Source organism: Artibeus jamaicensis, unplaced genomic scaffold (assembly GCF_021234435.1).
Source record: "Artibeus jamaicensis isolate MK-2021 breed Jamaican fruit bat unplaced genomic scaffold, CSHL_Jam_final contig_685, whole genome shotgun sequence".
Lineage (NCBI taxonomy): Eukaryota > Metazoa > Chordata > Mammalia > Chiroptera > Phyllostomidae > Artibeus > Artibeus jamaicensis.
The window spans coordinates 15,995,443-16,013,817 of record NW_026521924.1 but is presented as its reverse complement, the minus strand read 5'-3'; the positions used below and the strand labels follow the sequence as shown (position 1 = coordinate 16,013,817).

General features: G+C 53.4%; 1 protein-coding gene across 3 annotated transcripts in view; it reads left to right on the top strand.

Annotated features, from left to right (window-relative positions):
• NOL4L (nucleolar protein 4 like) overlaps positions 1-18,375 on the top strand; it is a 131,002-nt gene that overhangs the window by 63,957 nt on the left and 48,670 nt on the right. For all 3 annotated transcript variants that reach the window (XM_053671186.1, XM_037143216.2, XM_053671185.1), the window contains one exon: positions 7,728-7,837. In XM_053671186.1, coding sequence (XP_053527161.1) covers positions 7,728-7,837 — 110 coding nt within the window. The remainder of the gene's footprint in view (positions 1-7,727; positions 7,838-18,375) is intronic.

Genomic DNA, 18,375 nt, shown 5'->3' with positions numbered 1-18,375 from the left:
CAGCCCTGCGCTTCACAGTGAGAGGCAGCGAAGGCCCCCACTTCAGTCCCCCTATGCGTGGAAGCTGAACGTCCCAGAGGCCTCCAGGAAATATCGGGCCCACCTGTTCACAGGTGGCTTTGGCACAGTGAGATGGGCTGGTGCATTTGACTGGGGTGATGTAACTCTGTCCTGAGAAACGGTGCCCACGTGGGTGATCTGTCAGGGCTTCTAGGCTGCTCCTGCAAGGGTTGCTGAAGTCCATGGGTGTTTTACCCAAGGATGGAAATAGACTCGGAATGAAGGGTGAGCCTTTTACTCAGGTGGCACCCTCCAAATCCGGGGAGGGGAAAATCAGCAAGGAAGCCTGAGTGGGTGACCACAGAGGAACTGGAGCTCGGGAGCGGGGTGCGATTTCCTCTCATTTTGGTTGTCCCTCATGCCCACGAGCAACTTTCGACACCAGCCACCTCATCAGATCCAGAGGCTTTCCTGCCCGTGGGGGCCATTAGGCCTCGGCTGCTTCATCAGGTACATCAGAGAGTTTCTAAAGCTCGAGGGACAGAACAGATCTAGCTATTCCCTTAAGTGCTGGATTCCTGGGTTAGGAGCAGGGTCTCTAGGGCCACACTGGATGAGTTCAAATCCTAGCTCTGCAGCGCAGTGGATATGTGTCCTGAACAAGCGACTCATGTCTCTGAGTCTAAGTCTCCTCATCTGTGAACTGGGGTTAACAGCTGTAGCTACCTCAGCTACCTCTGGGGCTGATGAGGTTTGAGAGTTAGTCCCTGTACCTGGCCCAGGGCAACCATGCAGGAGGGGCGACCGGTGGCTGTGGCAGTTATTGAGGGAACGCTGGACACTAGAGTGAGGCTCCTGCCCCTTGTGGCCTGGCCCTGGCAGACCAGCTGCAACCCCTGGGCCAAGACGGCATTTGTTACCCACAGATGGGCCAGGAGTGCTTTCCCTGCTGCGTTTTCCAGCCTGCCTGGGTCTGGGTCCCAGGGGTGCCCACCCATCCACCTTTGCCCTCCTGTTCTGTCCTAATCGTTTCCATAGCAGCTGGGGTAGCCAGACACAGAATCTGTTCACCTGGGAGAACAGAGGCAAGGCCAGGGAGAACCGTGTTTGTAGGCTGCTCTGGGGCGTCTGCGGGCTCCATCCGTGCTGCTCCCTCGCTCCCTGCTGGCCGGGAGGGAGCACTCACCTCCCCCACTCCCCCGGGAGGGCCGGGAGGGCTCCGGGACTGCAGTGACACTCTTCCTCTTCACGCACTTCTGCGTGGCCGGGAGGGTGATGCCAGCACAGCAGCAGCCTGTTTCTCTCCTGTTTCTTCTTGCTGCCACCACCCCAGGGTAGAAGGAGGGAGGGGGAAGACAGGAGGGAGGGGGAGAGGGAGAGAGCGCAGCCTGGAAGGAGCTGCCTAGAATACAAACCAGCTCTGTGGGCTCTGGGCTGGAGCCTCTCTTTCCAGGGGCTCGCTCCAGGCAGGACAGAGGGCAGACAGCGCGAGGCCGTGCCTTGCCTACCTTTGCGTGTCCCTGGGTGGAATGCCACTTCTTTGTCCTCAGGAGCTGAGCTTTCCACACAAGGAACAGGGGAGACACTGAGGGAGCAGGAGACAGCGTGGCTGCTGGAAGCTCAGGCGGGCCTGGGTGTGCCACCCTGTTCACCCCTGTATGTCCCTCAGCACGTTAGAGGACCTCTCTGAACCTCACCTGCTTGTAACAGCTCTCAGGAGCCCGTGAGGTCTCTGTCCTGGTTTACAGCCGAGGAAACGAGGCACAGAGGGGTATTGTGGGGAAATCGCTTGTGCAGTTCTCCAGAAGGCAATAGAATTTGTGTTCTCATCAGTAAAATGGGAATGACACCTTCTTCTGGGGGCTGTTGTGAAGGTGCATTTGGATAAACAACCATGTTCTGTGGGTTGCCTTGGTGCAGAGGGAACGTGAGCCAGTACCCCATGTGGCTATACACTGAGCCCAGACACAAGGCTGCCAATATCCAGGTGGCCCCGTGGGGAGACACACAGTCACCCCACCCAGGTGACCACCCTGGGTCCATGACCCGGACGCTGGGCAAAGGGAAGAGTTTGGTTTCTGGCAGCTGCCCGTGGAGAGCCTTAGAATCTGAAAGCCTTGCCTGTCTGCTTAATGGCCAGAGGCTCTGGCTGCCTGGACCACCCTCGCCAGCTGGCAGGTTCTCCCTTCTCCTGCCCCCGCTGAGAGCCTGGATATCCTATCTCTGCCGGCCATGCTGCCTCTCTGGATGTGGTCAGCTGTACCTACCCCTCTTTCATGAGCACCCCTGCCACACGAGCCCTCCCTGATCTCTCTCCCACACCCCACCCACCCACAGGAAAATCAGAGCCTGCATCTGGCCTCAGAGGCAGGCCCTGTGTTCCTGTCCCAGGAAGGTGGGGCAGGAGGGGGACAGGGAACAGGATGGAGACTTCTCGAGGGGCTTCTGGGAGAGCGCCTCCCTTCCTGGCCGAGTGTTAAAAAGAAAGAAAGGAAGCAAAGCAGCCTGCCCTGCTCAGCGGTTTGTCCCCGGCAGAGTGTGGGGCCCTGGACAGTCCCAGGCCCTCCCCCAGCGCCAGGAGCACAAACAAAGGAGGCTGCTGAGGATCAGGAAGTCCGAGGATGGGAAATTCCAGGGCCTCCTGCCTCCACGCTCTTCTTCCACCAGCCCCTGAGCAAGTCCAGGTGCAAACAGAAAATTAAAAAACCGGTGGGTCTTCAGACCAGCCCTGGCTCCTGGGGAGAGGGGCCTCCAGAGGCACATTTCTGTTTTCTCTGATGTGACAAAATATCATTTGTTTGGCTGCAAACCAGGAGTTAGCAGTGGGCAGTGCCGGTTACCTATAGAAAGATTCCTTCCTCCGTGACAGAGTCATCCGCTTAGGTGGAGGCTGCTTTGCAACCAGGCACACACGCCTCTGTGTGGTTTCCAGCCCCCTCATGTTTGACTCCTCCAGATCCCCCTCTTCCAGCCCATTCTTTTGCCCTGCAGAGGCTTCACGCTGGCCGGCCCACTGGCCTGGCCTCTCCCGGCTCTCATCTTCACTGGCTGGGTGGCGTGTGAGGTTGCCTCGCCTCTCTGCGTGCTGTTGAATCCTCTGTAAGAGGGGATGTGAATACTAGCGCCCAGCACGTGGAATTCCTGGAAGCACGAAGCAGAAGGGTCTGAGTGGAGCTCCTGGCGAGTGCTCAGTAGCTGTCAGCTGAGTGACTGAACACAAGTCCTGCTCAGATCCTCTCTCTCTCCACGGGGCTGCCGTGGGTTCCCCCTCCTCTGAGCTCTACTGGACTCGCCAGCAGTCCCAGCCTGCTGAGCACGGGGACCGCACCTACAGGGCTCCCCCGCCTTCCCCACCCTGAATGCACACACGTCAGTGCTCCCTGAAGACTTCCCGATCCCCCGATTTACTTCCCTCCTAAAGAGGTTGTTTTCATCACCATCTGAGCTGGCCCCAGGCCCCGATCTCTATTTCCGAATCTGAGACCCACGACAGGCTGGCTGGTCTCAGGGCTCCTCTGTGCCAGGCCTTGGTCTCACTCATGTCCTTCACACCGGCTCTGCCTGGGACAGCTCTTGCCACTGGCACGCAGAGCCAAGGGGCTCCTCCGTTCTGCAGGTGAAGCTCATGAGAACTGCCACCTCGAATTCCATCTGGAGGAATGGAGGCCACTACTTCCGTTGAGATTTGCACTGATTAATGAGTGCCATTGGAGCCCAGCTGTGGAGGTCAGCCCTCGGCTCAGCCTGTGCGGCTTGGCCTGGGTAAACCCTCTGCGTCACTGATTATTTTCAAGGTCTGTGAAACTAGGCCTTGCGCTTGGGCTCGTTTCAATTTTCCTTGGCAGGGAGGCGCTGAGACATTTCTTCGGGTGGTTCCTCTGCCTCTCTCACCAGCAGCCTGCCTGATTATTTCAGCTCCGTGACCCTTGCCAGCTCCTACCTCAGCAGAGGTATCGGGTTAGTGGTGGTGGCTCGAGCACGGCCACCGCGTGTGCTGACCGCAGCAGGGGCCTGCCCTCCCAGCAAAGCCTGGGAAAGCCACCTCTCCTCGTTCGAGTGTCCATCTCAGCACCTCTCCAGCCTGGCATTTAGCCCACCTGTGGGCGCCTGACTCCTGCACGGAGCTGCCACCGGCCCCCACTCTTTATCTCTTTCCCACTAAGCCGATCCTCTCCGTGTGCAGCATTTATCACCTCCGGAGGTGCAGGGCTCCCCACCGCCAGAAATACCTGCCTGCCTTTCTCTTTGGGCCGAGTTCTGACCTCCCGCAGCCAGCTGTCTGGCACATTCCCTCGCCTGGAATGTCCCCTGCCCACCAAGGTCCTGCCTGCCCAGCAGAAGTCTCACTTCGGGAACTGCAGATGCGAGCACATCTCTGCACACCCGCCCTGCCCCCCAGAGATGTGTGTGTGTGTGTGTGTGTGCGTGTGTGTGTGCACGCGCGTGCGCTTCAGGATGCCCCAGCTTTCCCGGACAAGGGCTCCTGCCTCTGCTTCTTGAGCCCTGCTGGCTCACTGCTGAGCACCAGGAGCAGCTGGTCTGATCTGTGGACACGCCATGGAGGGGACGGAACAAGGAAGACCCCTTCCCCCACCCAAGAGTGCCATGTCAGCCATTTGTGTTGTTGTCCTACACCAAGCCCTACTTGGCTTTATTAAAGAGACTTTCTCATAGTGGCTGTGGCATTTCAGGCAGGACACAGGTGCTCTCAGGAAAAGGACCCAGCGCCCAGCTTTCACGGATGACCACACATTGAGTCGCCAGGACATCAGGGAAGTCTTCACTTGTGGCTCTGACTGGGAACCCTGGGGCAAGAGGGTCCCTTCTCACACACCATGTTGTCTAACAGCTTTTTGCCAGAAACCCCATCTTTGAGGAAATGAAATGGAAACGGCGGAATCCTCCATCTGAAGGCCCGTGATCTGAAAACAGGAACCGTGGCTGCTTTGAGCAGCACCATCTCGCCATCGTTGCTGCTGTGCCTGCCTCACATGCTGCACCCAACCCCGTTGGTTTTGGAGGGCAAGGTTCCAGAATGTACCTGGGCTTAAGGAGGCCACGTCTGGGTTGAGGGAGGGGCAGCAGGAAGAGGTTGCAAGGACACTGGAACACACTCCAGCTTCCCCACAGCATTGGGTGTCTGTGCACTTGTGTCACAGGACCCTTCTGCCACCAAAGCAAGAGGGATTCTTAGAGGAAAAAACAGTTTGGTCCATTTCAAGCCGGTTTCTGAGACATTCTATATTGGTGACATTTACCTCTTCCTCAAGAACAGAAACCTTCCTAAAAGAAGACAGAAATTTTTCATGTGACAGCACTGTTTTAAAAAGCTAAACAAAGTCTGCATTTCTATGAATTTGATAAGAAATGCTGTTTAGGCTGGGCAGTCACCAGGTGCATGCCGCCTCCAAATGGCGCCTCCGTCCCCTGCGGAGGGCCCCGTTCTCTGCGGGGCCGTTTCTCTCCTGGCCAAGAAGGACCTCCCCTTCTCCCCTTGAGGTGGCTTTCTCCCTCTCGTTTGCAGGGGGCTTTTTTCCTTATTCTGGTAAACTATTTATAATGTAAAACTTGCCAGTTTAATAATTTTAGGTGGACAGTTTAGTGGCTTTGTGTTCATGTCGCTGAGCAGCCATCACCACGATCTATTTCCAAAACGTGTCCCTCCCCCAGACAGAAAGCATGTGCCCAGGAAGCGGTTCCCATCCCCACTCCCCACCCCTGGCAGCGCTACTCTACTTCCTTTCTCTGTGAGTGGGTTTGTTCCAGGTATTCTACTTACCGTATTTTTTGGATTGTAAGACGCACTTTTTTTTAAAGACATTTTTTGCTTCAAAATTCCACCCCCCCCCCAATTTTCCTCCTCTAAAACTTAAGGTGTGTCTGGGGTCTGCACCATAAGACCCACCTAGGTTTTAGAGGAGGAAAATAGGAGAAAAAAATTTGAAGTAAAAAGTGTAGTAAAAAAGTGTGTCTTATAGTCCAAAAAGTACGGTAAGTGGAATCACAGAGTATTCGTTCTTCTGTGTCTGGCTTCTTTCACTCAGCACAGAGTTTTCAAGGTTGCAAGGCCTTTCCAGGTGGGCTCCAGCGCTTGAGCAGCAGGTTTTAGCAAATCGCCTCAGGCATCCTCTGCATTCCTCCCCCTTGGCTCTGTCGCTTGCTTTCCCCTCAGCCTATCTCTCGGACCCTGGATGACAGTGGCAGGCCGGCTTTGGCTCGGCCAGGAGTCACTTACACACTCAAGTCCCAGCTCAGGAACTCATGAACAGAACTAGGCACCAGGGAGAACTTTGGCTCGAAAGCCAGAGTACAGATAACCAAGACTGTTTCCCGGCGGGGGGGGGGGGGGGGGGGGGGCGCGAAGCAGGGTCAAGTGACTGCCTGACTGAAGGAGCTGGGCCCCAGCAGGAGGCTGCAGGGTTTCAAGCTGGTCATTGCAGAAGACCCCCAAAGGGGGAGTTGGACCAGGGAGAAGTGACAGGCTCCCTTTCAGCTTGCTGCCCGTCTTCCTTGACTCACTCCTGGGCCACTTCCACCTGCCCTGCACACCACCCACAGCGGTGCTTAGGTGCAGAACCATTGGCTGGGCAGTGTCCTTGCGGGAGGCAGCTTGGCCAGAGATCCTAAGAGTTACCGAATATTCCTACCCTTCGACCCATGAATTCCATTTCTTGGAATCTGTTCTAAAAAGGAAATGATCAGAAATTTGGACCAATATCCACACACAAATATGTTCCTTGCAGTGTTGTTTATAATTGCCAACAATAGGAAACAGCATAAACAGCCATTCATAAGGAAATGACTTCAGTAAACTATGATAAAACAGGACATGGCTATAAAAATTATATTTGAAAAGCAGAACAAGATTTTTGGTGGCGAAGGAAATGCCTATGACAAAACGTTAAGCCAAAAAAAATTTTTTAAGCAGAGTCCAATTTTCTGTGTGGTATTATGATATCAAGGACATAAAGAAGAGAAATCACAGGGAAAAAATAAACAGAAGCATATGCCAAGCTGCTTAGTGCAATTACGTTTTTTTATTTTTCTTTACATCTTTCCACGCTTTGCAAATGCTCTACAAAAAAGAACACACATTACTTTGATCTTCAGGACAGCAAAGCAATAAATGGGAAGAACAATGTTCCATGTGATGAAGGAGAAACCCGAATTTTGGGGGTGGGGGCCCAGAGCTGTAAGCCATATGGTACCTGGGGTTGCTTTTGGGGGGATGCTGTGGGGGTAGGGGATGGGCGGGTGGCAGTGGCATGTGTGCACCAGGAAGAAAGTTGCCTTAGGTAAGGGCTGGAAACGTAAATGCCTTCAAGGTCCTGGCCAATATCAGAACTGAGTGAAGATGTACAGAACAATAGGGAGTGGTGGGGACTACAGCAAAACAGAGAGCTCACACCCTGTCTGAAAGAAGGGGCTGCTGCACAGTGACAGTGGTCCTTTGCCATGTGGGATTATGGGCCCTGTGTGGCCAGACCTTCCGTTCTTTAAATGTGAACTCTCATATTAAGCACTGGCACCTAACAGACATATTTTCAGCTCCGTGCAGTCCACATCTATGGGCCAGACATGGTGGGCGAGCTGCCCATTTGTGGCCTCTGGCCTGTTCTTTCCTCCTCGCAGGCTCTGGTGAGTTCTCCAGTGGGTGACAGGCTGTGCCACCCCACTGGTGGCCCGAAGCACAGACTGAAAGGGATTCCTTTTGTTCTTTCTGCCAGAAAACGAGCCTCCCTCTCCTCTGGTGTCCGGGATTATTGATTACAACATGCCCCTCACCTCCACGTACCTGAAGCAGATGAAGTTGCGTGTGATGAATTCCCAGGAGCAGGTAAGGCGTCCGTCCCCCCTCACCCCACCTGGAGGTGTCCCAACCTGCCTGGATGTGGTTGATCCTTCCCAAGATGTGGGGCCACAGCCTGTGTAAACACGAAATCAAAGAGGCCCTTATCTGGTTATCTGGGCCGTGCAGTCTGGGCTGAGAGGGGAGGGAAAGAATGTGTTTCTAGTTAAAGGGTCTGCTGGGCAGACAGCCCCGCTGGGTCTTCAGTGAAACCCAGGGAGCTCAGCCTTCACAGAACTTTCCCCAAGGGCAGGGACCAGGGAGGGGGAGGGTAGGAGCCGCAGACCTTGGCTGCTGGGTGGTTCTGCCTCTGCTCTGCCCTTTGTCTGCTACGTCACTCACCTCCTGTCCCCAGGGAGAGGAAAGAGGTGGGGCCTGGCTGCCAGCCTTGGCCTCTGTCACTCCTGGGGCCCAGACAGGCCAGGAGGATGGGTGTTGGCGGGTGGCCCGAGTAAGATAAGGCCTCTGGCTGTCCAGGACTCCCCAGCTGTGCATTGCCAAGGGTTGTCAGGCACCACCGTGGAAACAGGCTATTAAAAGAAAACCACTCTGCCTGCCTCCCCACAGTCCACCCTGTAGCCCTTTGCAAAGCAAGTAGCCTGACTGTCTTTCAAAGGAGGACGAGTGAGTGCCGCTGCCTCCTTCCTCCACCGCTGCCTCAAACCAGGGCAGCAGCCTCGCACTTCCGGCTCCAAGCGTTCTCATTGGCTGTGACACCCGAGCCCACTGCGTCCCTGTGGCCTGACCAGGGGAATGGGTTCTGCCCCTGAAGGTCTGACTTCTAACCCTGGGTGTGTGCTGTGTCGCTTACCACTGGTCTCCTTGACAACCCAAGCATGTGTTGCCATAGTGGGGGGGGATGGTGGGGGGGCGATGGCCCCAAGCCAGCTCCAAGGTGATGTTAGCAGGGTGTGTTCAGGTAGTGTCTGGGGCTGCGGCGCCCAGCCCGAAGGTTTGAGCTGGTTGGCGTGAACATACTGAGTTTACACTCCACTAAGGAGGAGGGACGGCAGGCCCATGACCAGCCCCTGAAGGTTTCGTGAAGTAAGCCTTGCTCTGGGTAGCAGTGCTTTCTTGTGTCTCTGTGCCTCTGGCATTTGCTGTCCCGAGAGTGTCTGTTCTGTGATGGCTGCATCCCTAAGAAACTTCAAGTAATCAAAGCTGATGTGGCAAAGTTGTTTCTGGGCTGGCCTGTGAGCAGCAGGAAGGGTGGTGGCAGGTACGGAGTCCCACCAGCGGGAGCAGGCTCAGCGTTGAGCAGGCTCAGCGGGAGAGCTCCTCTGGCCACCGCCACAGAGGGGCTCCCGGCCTTCTCTGTCGCCATTCACACTGTCGCAGGGGCCTGGCCTCTCACACCGTCTCATTACCGTTCTGGCCCGTCACCATCAGTTACATCACGGTCACCATGAGGAGTGAAACACAGAGCCTCTGGGACCGCCCCTTGTTTTCTACGAAACTGCGTTAGATCCCGAGCCCACAGTGGCGGCACAGCCCACCCGAGATCCCTCAGGTCCGGGGGGTTTACTGCTTGGTGCATTAGCAAGGATGTGGGTACTCCACAGATACTTACGGAGCCCTGCTCTGTGAGCGGGGGATGAGTGAAGAGAGCACAGAAGTACCCAGCTCACAGCAGACAGACATAGACAATCGAGGGGGAGGCTCGTCAGCCGTCGCGGTGCCGCTGTGACAGACGCCACACAGTAGGGCACGTGGCGCTGTGAGTGTCCATACCTAGATGTGGGGGGGGCATGGATCGAGGCAGCGGTCAAGGAAGTTTGCCTCTGAAAGGGGTGTTTCAGCTGAGATCAAGGTGTGAAGGGAACAGAGCTCCAGGATGAGGGAACAGCTTATGCAAGGACCCTGTGGCTCGAGGGAAGCAGCGCCCATGAGCATTTGAGAGGCTGCTGTGGCTAATGCAGAAACTGTGAGGACTTCTGCTGCTGAACCAAGGGGAAAGCACAGTGTTAGGCACTCGATGGACAGCTGTGAATGAACTGGAGTTCAAGAGGTTTGGGCTCTACTCCCAAGGGGAGGGAGGATTGTGGGCAAGGGTCTGTCTCCAGGGTGCTCTGAGTCCAGCTGGGGCTGAGGCCAAGACTGGGGCGGCCTGTGCTTCCGGTGGAGCTGACTGTGTCTTCCCTGCCTTCACTCGTGGCTTCCCAGATGGGCCTCTGAAAGCAGCTGACTTTCTCCTGTGCGCAGCAGGAGATCAAAGGGACAGACCCTCCCCGCACACCTGGCAGGAGAAGCAGCACCCTACCTCGTACCAGGGGCCTTTCTTCTGTCCGTCTGCAGCTCTCCATGCGCAGCAGCGGGCTCTCAGGGCCTCACCGGCTCGGCAGCACCAACACGCCTCTTTTGTAGCCAGGCACATGGCAAAACAAAAAATCACATTGCTTGCCAGATTATTAGTCCGCAGCAGCCAGGAAGGGCCAAGGACCCAGAAGTCTTTGATTCTTCAGCTTGTGAAAATACGTATATTTGAATTAGTTGCTTTTTTCCTGTGGCACAGAACAGGGCTCCCCTTGAGGTGGGTGGATGGCCCCCCATTCAAACAGCCTCGAGACTGGCTGAACTGCTGGCAAATCCCGTGTCCCAGGCCAGGTTCTGAAAGTGGTTTCATTCCGTGCTCATGACTCTAACACCTGTGGTGTTTGCAAATCATTCACGCAGGCTGCGTGGAAAACAAGGCAAATCTAAACGCACTGGGGGCCAGGATAAATGATATTTTATTAATTTGAACAAAGTGGGGTGGGTGCTCTTTCAGGCCCATGGAAAAAGAATCCCAATAATTTGGTTTTTTCCAGCATTAGATACCCTAGAGACAAGAAGTAAAGCAAGTGGAACATTTCCCCTCACTTTGCCTTGAGCAGACAGCGAACAGGTGGTTGGGTTTATTTGTGAATCGGACAGAAGCATGTTGCTTGCCCTGGTGCGGTAGCTCAGTTGGTTACAGTAGCATCTCGATACCCCAAGGCTTTGGGTTCAATCCCTGGTCTGGGCACATAGAGGAATCAACCAATGAATGCACACATAGGTGGAAAAACAAATTGATATCTTGCTCTCTCTAAAATCAATCAATTTTTTAAAATCACACTGCTTGTTGCCCAGCATGTCAGGTTAAACTGGCAGAGGGGTTCTTCTGCACGAGGGGATTAGGTAGAATGAAAATCCAACGGTCACAGTCACACAAAGAAGGAAGATTCTTCTCGAAGTCTGATTCACTGTGGCAAAAATTCAGTGCCCTCCGGGTGCATGCATTCCGGGGCCAGACTTGCCCTCGCAGGCCCTCCCTCCTGAGACGCAGACCCCAGGAGCTGCCAGCACGGGGGCCACGTCGAGCTGAAAATAGGAGCGTGCCCTGATAAAATCTTTTTATTTTTTTGTCCTTACCTGGGAAAACTCTCATAAAGATATAAAACTGAGGTCGCACCCAGTTGCACTGAGGATGGATACATTTTCTCGGAGGGGGCAGGGCGGGAAACTTTCAGGAATGAGACCTGCTCCGCACTGGCCTTCTCCCAGAGAGGAGGTTAGGGAGGGAGGCGGGCGGTGCTCACAGGCGGCCCTCCCCCCACCTTGCCACCTTGTGCCCTCACCAGCAGCCCGTCTTTCAAAGCCCTTTCGGGGCTGTGTGCAGGGTACACCCAGAGGAGTGCTGGGTTGGCGGCCACTGGTCGTGTTTTCTCTCTCATTCGGGTTTTTTCCATACTTAAAAAAAAATATAATGACACAAGTAACACACAGCCTGGGTAGGAAAATCGGCACCAGAAAGCAAGAGCGCAGTGATAAAAGTCACAGTCACCCACCACTCAGATTACTGTGACCATCCTTTCCCCAGATTACTGAGCGAAGGGGGTTGTCCTGTTCACACCACTTTAAAATCCACCTTGGGGTTTTTTGGTGATGGTTTTCCAAATTATTCGGAGTCTCTTTGCTCTCTGGGTCCTGATGTTTCCACCTACCAAATAAGCTGGTTGCACACTTTTCCTGCCATTCACTCACTTCTTTGCCCACACCCACCCCTCCGTCCTCCTATCCACCCACTGTGCACCCGAGCCAGGTACCAAGGAGACGGTGGGGAACAGAGTCGAGTCTGCCCTGCCGGCTGGGCTCTCGCAGCTCAGTGAGAGACTGGACACTCGGGTCTGTAGGAAGAGCTTAGGGAGCTGGGACAAGGGGGCGAGCACAGTAGGTGCTGTTTCGGGCAGAGGGGTCATTTACGGGGCACCTGCTCTGTGTCGAGCATGTTACACACTTTGCCCTCCACCCTTACAACTCTGCAGGGTCCTGTCTATTATCCTCATTTAACGCATGCCACAGCTGAGGCTCAAACACGGAGAGCATTGGCTCAAGGTCACACAACCACGAGCATGAATCGAAACTCAGATCTCTCCCATCCTCCAGCCCGTGCACCTGCCGGGGCCCCAGGCCCTGTTTCCCTGCACGCTCCCTGGATGAGGATGTGCTCATCGGGACAGAGCATCGCCCGTGGCGCTGGTGGAGGGGAAACGTCCTTGGCAGAGATGCTTGGCAGAGCTGGCTTTGTTTAGCCTGGGAGCTGGGACCGCCTTAAATATACAACGCCTAAGAAAACATCCAAAGAGGAGTTTGGCACGGGACCGGGGCTGAGGTTAGGAGGTCTCCCCTACCTTATGCAGGCTCACTTATCTGCAGAGGCGCATACGTAATTGGATATCCACATTATGGGTGCAGTTGTCCTGCTCATTCCCCAGACCCCAGTGTTTCAACCCGCTGTAGAAATCAGATCCAGATCCGGAAGGAGAGAGACAAATCATCTGCGTTCCTTCCCAGACACGGACTTTCATTTTATCGCAGCAGAGGCCAAAGCCCCTGGAGGTGCAGCGACTTCCCCAGGGCAGGGCACCCAACCCCGGGCGCGGCTCTTTTTTGGTTCAGCCCCCGCTCCCCCCGGCCTCCAACTCCTTGGTCTGTCCCAGAGTGGGAGGGCTGTCAGCACCTTCCTCCTCCTCCCCTCTCCAGTTCTTAGAGCAGCGCTAATGTCCTGCTAATGGTTTTAATGGTTCCCCCAGCAGCGTGTGAAGTGGTGCGCGGCTCCATTGTTTAAGCAAGCCTGCCTGATGGAGGCTCTTACTGGCTTCCATTAACCTCTGCCTCCCTCTGCTCTGCCCTGTGCCCCTGACCCAGGGTTTTCCTTGGGTCCTGGGGGGTCTCGGAGGAGAAGCAGACCCCCCCACACACATGTGTGGGCTCTGCAGGGTCGGTAGCCCCTGCCCAGGGGCGCCCCTGCTCCTTTCCGGGGGCCAGAGTAGATAGAGCCGCACTGTTCTCGGGCGGCACATGCCGCCCACCCACCTCGACTGAGGACCCCGGGGCCCGGCTGACACAGCCCCTTCCACCAGCCCTACCCGCTGTGCGACTGTGGGCAAATGGCTTTCGCCTCTTTGTGCTTCTTTTTCCTCGCCAGTTACTGAGAGTGAGTAACACTATTACACCTACCTCACCGAGTTATTCTAAATGTTAAATGACACAAAGCGAGTTCAGTGCTGAGTACAGTGCCAGGCACATAAGAAGCATGGGGGACGTTTCAATGACCTCTATCGCTATTGACAGTATAATGTTATTATACAACCTGTGTTTAATAGACACAGTGAATGACCTTGAACAAGAAACCAGGACCACAGAGAGGAATAAGACAATGTGGTTGCTCTCAGGGAGCTCTTCTCAGTTGAGAGGACAAGACGGCAGCGTGAACCCTGACCCGGGACTGGAAACAGGAACAAGACGGGTTGGGGAGCCTGCTGGGTGTCTCAGGGACTTGCACTTACTTCACATGGGATTCGAACCGTCAAAGTGGGTCCAGGGGAGGGAATCCGAGAGGTGACAGCTCTAGGAGGACCTGGGCTGGGGAAGGCCAGAACGAGTTTGTCAGAAGGGAGAGAGGAGGAGGAGGAGGAGCAGGCAGAGCATGGCCTCTCTGGGAAGTGAGGCCACGAAATGGCCCTTCCTCAGTCAGCTCTGGGGAGTGAGGCAAGGACTTGGGCGGGAAATGAGCACGCCCGAGGGTGTGGCCTTCTCCCATCTGAGTGGAGAAGGAAGCAAGCCCACTCTGAATAGCTCTCTCCAGTCGCTTATTTTTAATTGTGGTACAATGTACGTAACATGGAATTAGCCATTTTAACCACTTCAAATGTGCAAGTCAGTGGTAGTCAGTCCATTCGCAATGCTGTGCAGGCATGACCACGAGATTTTCTATCTCCCCAGACAAAAACTCTAACCTTAAAGCAATAATTCCCCATCGCCCCTTCCCAGCCCCTGGTAACCACTGTTCTACTTTCTGGCTCTAGACATTTGACCGTCTCGGTACCGCATATAAGTGGCATACATTTGTGCTTCTGTGTCTGGCTTATTTCCCTTGATGTTTCCAAGGCTGGTGTGTGTTGTGATGCACGGCAGAACCACATCCTTCTCGAGGCTGGGTGATATTCCATTGTATGGCTAGATCACCTTGTGTTTATCCAGTTATTCACTGATGGGCATTTGGGTCATTTGCATCTTTTGGCTAACCACAGTCACTTTTTTATCAGTATCTTTGGGACCAGGTTGTGGGACACAGAGGGATTAGGGCTGCTCTGAGTCCTTACCCCTTTCTGTGGCTCTCTTTTCTCACGGACACTTTTCAACCTCCCCCCTGCTCAGAAGATGCCCAAGAAAATGGGCCCACCCCAATGGAGAAACCCAGTTACTGGGTTTTACAGTGCAAGCCTGCCACTTACTTAGCGTCTGACTCACAGGACTCTTAACCTGTCAGGAGCCACCTTCCCAGGGTGCTGAGTCCAACCCCCAGGTTTTAGGGTGTGGCAGCAATGAGGATCTCCTCCTCCTCCTTCCTCAGGCTGCCCCGCAGCTCAGGCGGGGCACACCTCTCGGAAGAAACGGCAGAATGGGAACTTCGCCGTGTCCTCTGCTTTGACCTGGTGTATGTAAAGCTTTGAGGGTCTCTTACGAAAGCAGAGGCTCTGATGTGTGTTTCTTTTCATTGAAGAGTAATCTCCATGGAATAGAAATAGAATGGAGAACTTCTAAACCTCTAAAGAACATTTAAAAACAACAACAACAAAGCCAAACAAACAAAAAAAGCAACAACAAAGAAAAATGGACCAGCCTAGCAAGAAGGAAATGGGGAGTTAAAAGAAGAAACAACCAGAAGCATCTTTATACTTTAGCATCTTTATACTGAAGATAAAACATAAGTAAGCTAACAGGAACAGCACCAAACATCCGTAAATCACAATAAATATAAATGGGTTAGATTTCACTGGAGTCAAAAACAGGTGGGTTCTTTAAATGGCAAAATCGATTTGGCAGTTATAAGAGACATATTTTTATAAGTAAATGTTCAAGGCAAAAAAAAAAGGCATTAAACAGAGCAAAGAAAGATACTTTATGCTGATCAAAGGCATAGTTTCCCAGTATGATTTCAGGGCCTTTTAACCTTGGGGGTCTGCCCTTGGGGGAAATTGAGAAGGTCGGTTGTTCTGTTGAACGTAAAAAACATCTTAGGCGTCACCGTGAGAAGCAGCATCTTTCTTTCGCAGCCCTTGGCATCTCCCCACCACTGATCTCTTCACCTTTTGTAAGTTTTGCTGCTGCCTTGCTGTAGTCTCCTCTCCAGAGCAGCGTCTCCAGACGCTGAGCATCTGTGTGGAAAGGGCAAGGCGCGGACCCTGTGGAGTTTGTGAGAATGTGGGGCCTGCCGCCCTGGCCACCGAGTCCCTCTCTCCTCTGCCCAGCGCCGTGTGCTGGGACCACCTCTCAGTTTCCAGCCTCCTTCCTTTCTCCCCAATTCCTGACCTTCGTGCCTCCTAGACACCATCACCAGGCCTCTGGGAGCTGCCTGCCTGTTACTTGTTTTTTCATTATATTGATTTTTATTTACTGGTATTTCTTAAGAAAGAGGGAGGAAGGTGGGGGGGAAGTGGTGGAGAGAGAGAGACATCGATGTGCTATTCCACTGATTTGTGCATTCATTGCTTGATTTCTGTATGTGTCCCGCCCAGGGATGGAACCCACAACCTTGGCGTCTCAGGACAATGTTCTAACCAAGGGAGTTACTCGGCCAGGGCCTGTCGTTATTTACAGTATTGTGATTGTGTACGTATGTTCCATGGTGGAGCCAGTTAGCATCCCGCGATTACAGTTCTTCCCTTCTCATTCCCTGGAGTTGGCCATTGCCTCTTTTTTCCCCAACCTTAGTCCTGTATTCTTTACTCTTGCTTGTGGCGTGTGTGTTTTGTCGTTTTTATTTTTATGTACTCAAATATGTTCGTTTTTTTCTTTAATGGCTTCTGCATTTAAGTCTTTAAAGGGCTAACTCTTCTCCACCTCCATGTTTTCTTCTAGTGTTACCATGGTTTCTTTTTTTCTTAATAGACTGTTCTTTTAAAACAGTTTTAGATTTACAGAAAAATCGAGAAGACACTACAGATTTCTTATATTACCCACCCACCCCATTTCCCCGCATCATTAACGTCTTACGTTAGTGCAATAGATACATTTGTTCCAACTAACGAGCCCGCTATTGCTGCATCACTGCTGGCTGAAGCCCACCGTGTATTCAGATTTCCGTGGTCCCTGCCGAGTGTTCTCTTTCCGTCCTGTAGTTCTGTCCGGGACAGGACATGCACTTAGTCGCCAGGTCTCCTTCGGCTCCTCTCGGCTGTGACAACTTCTCAGACTTTCTTCGTTCTTGATGACTTTGACCGTTGTGACGCGTACTACTGGTCAGGCATTTTACAGAAGTTGGGGATTTGTCTGATGCTATGCTCAGTACATAAAGCTGGGGTGGTGGGTTCTTAGGAGGCAGACCGCAGCCGCGGTGCCGCCTGTGCCACCGCACGTCCAGGGTCCCTGCCGTCGACGTGGCTCAGGCACACCAGGCTGCGGTGGTGTCTGCCAGGGGCCGTCTCCGTGAAGTTCCGCACTCCGCCCCGCTCCATGATGGTTCTTTGGGGGGGTCGCCCCCACACAGCCCACACCTGGGGAGCAGGGGCTCATGCTTTCTTCCCTGGAGGGGCAGGTGTCCACATGCATTATTTGGAATTCTCGTGCGTGGGAGATTTCTCTCTCCTTCCTCATTTATAAATGCCCTCAACCACTTTTTTGTGGTTATTTATTTTATATTTGGGTTATAATTAGATACGTCTTCATTTTATTGCTTGAATTGTTTTAGCTTTGGCCATTGGGACCTCTCTCAGCTGGCTCCCGTGCTATTTTGACAATACCCTCCCCAATTTTTTCTTTAGTTTTGTTTTTTTGTAGGATGTCATTCCATTTTATTTCGTTTTAATATTTCCTTACTTTCTGGCGCTACAGTATGCTCCAGGCTCATCTTATATGTGTCCTGCCCCAATCCTAGAATCAGCCACGTCTCCGAGGATCTCTGACTCCTTAAACTGGGGAGGCGAATTGACATCCAAGGTCCGGGTGCCAGGTGTGCTGACTGCTGCCAGGGCACCCTTTCTTTGAGACCCTCCCAGCTGACACAGCGAAATATGTACATGTTTCCATTTTTCATATTTAATCTACGATCCATTTGGACCTTGTGCTGGCGTATTCTGAAGGGTGGATCCTGCTTCACCCTTTTCTGTCAGCCTCCCTCACTGAAGAATCTGTTTTCCTCCCCCTGATTTGAGTCACCACCTTCGTAATGGACTAAGTTTCCACCTGGAACCGGATCTACCTGCGTCCAGTCCATTGGCCTCTGTCTGGTCGTGTACCAGGTCCACACCATTTTAAGTTTAACAACTAATGTGGTTTAATGTTTAGTAAAAATGCTTCCCCTCATTGTCCTTCTGTTTGAAAGTTTCCTTGGCTTGGAAAAAAAAGAGTTATTTGGGAAAAATTGTTCAGTGCCTCAAATTTTTTGCATGCCCTTCTTAGTGGGGTAAAAATACCGTGGAGGCACCGTTGATCCAACCGTGTAAACAAGACGCTCTCGCTGCAGGCCTTTCCGTTCATGCAGAAATGGAGGGACTGTGCGCCGGGACCACCAGGAGCTCAGTGACGGAATCTGGGGGCTGTAAACATTGACAGCCCAGTGCCCTCCTCCTCCTCCTAAAGGCAGTGCCACGCAAAATAGGGCATTTCTGCACTTGAGAGACAATGTTTTCTTAGCAACCTTTATTTGGAGAAGGCGAGAGAGGAGTGTAAACCCATTGTCAAACATCTTTGTTTTGGGGGCACTATTTTAGTGATCAATACATATTGTTGAGCATGTTCAGGTGCTTTCTGGAAACTTGCTGCAGCTTCCAAAGGCTCGAAGAAAACGAGCCCGGCCAGGGCAGCCCGGTTCAGAGAGGTCTCTGCATCTCCTCCTCCTCCCTGCTTCCCTGAAGCGGGTGGGACAAAAGCAGAAAACAGCTGACATCCGGTCTTGAGGGCCAGTAGCCGGTAGTGGATCCCCCCAAACCTAAACAGCTCATTGTCCCCATCAGCTCCTACAGACCCAGTCCCCTTCCAGGCGGCCGACATCCACCCCCCGC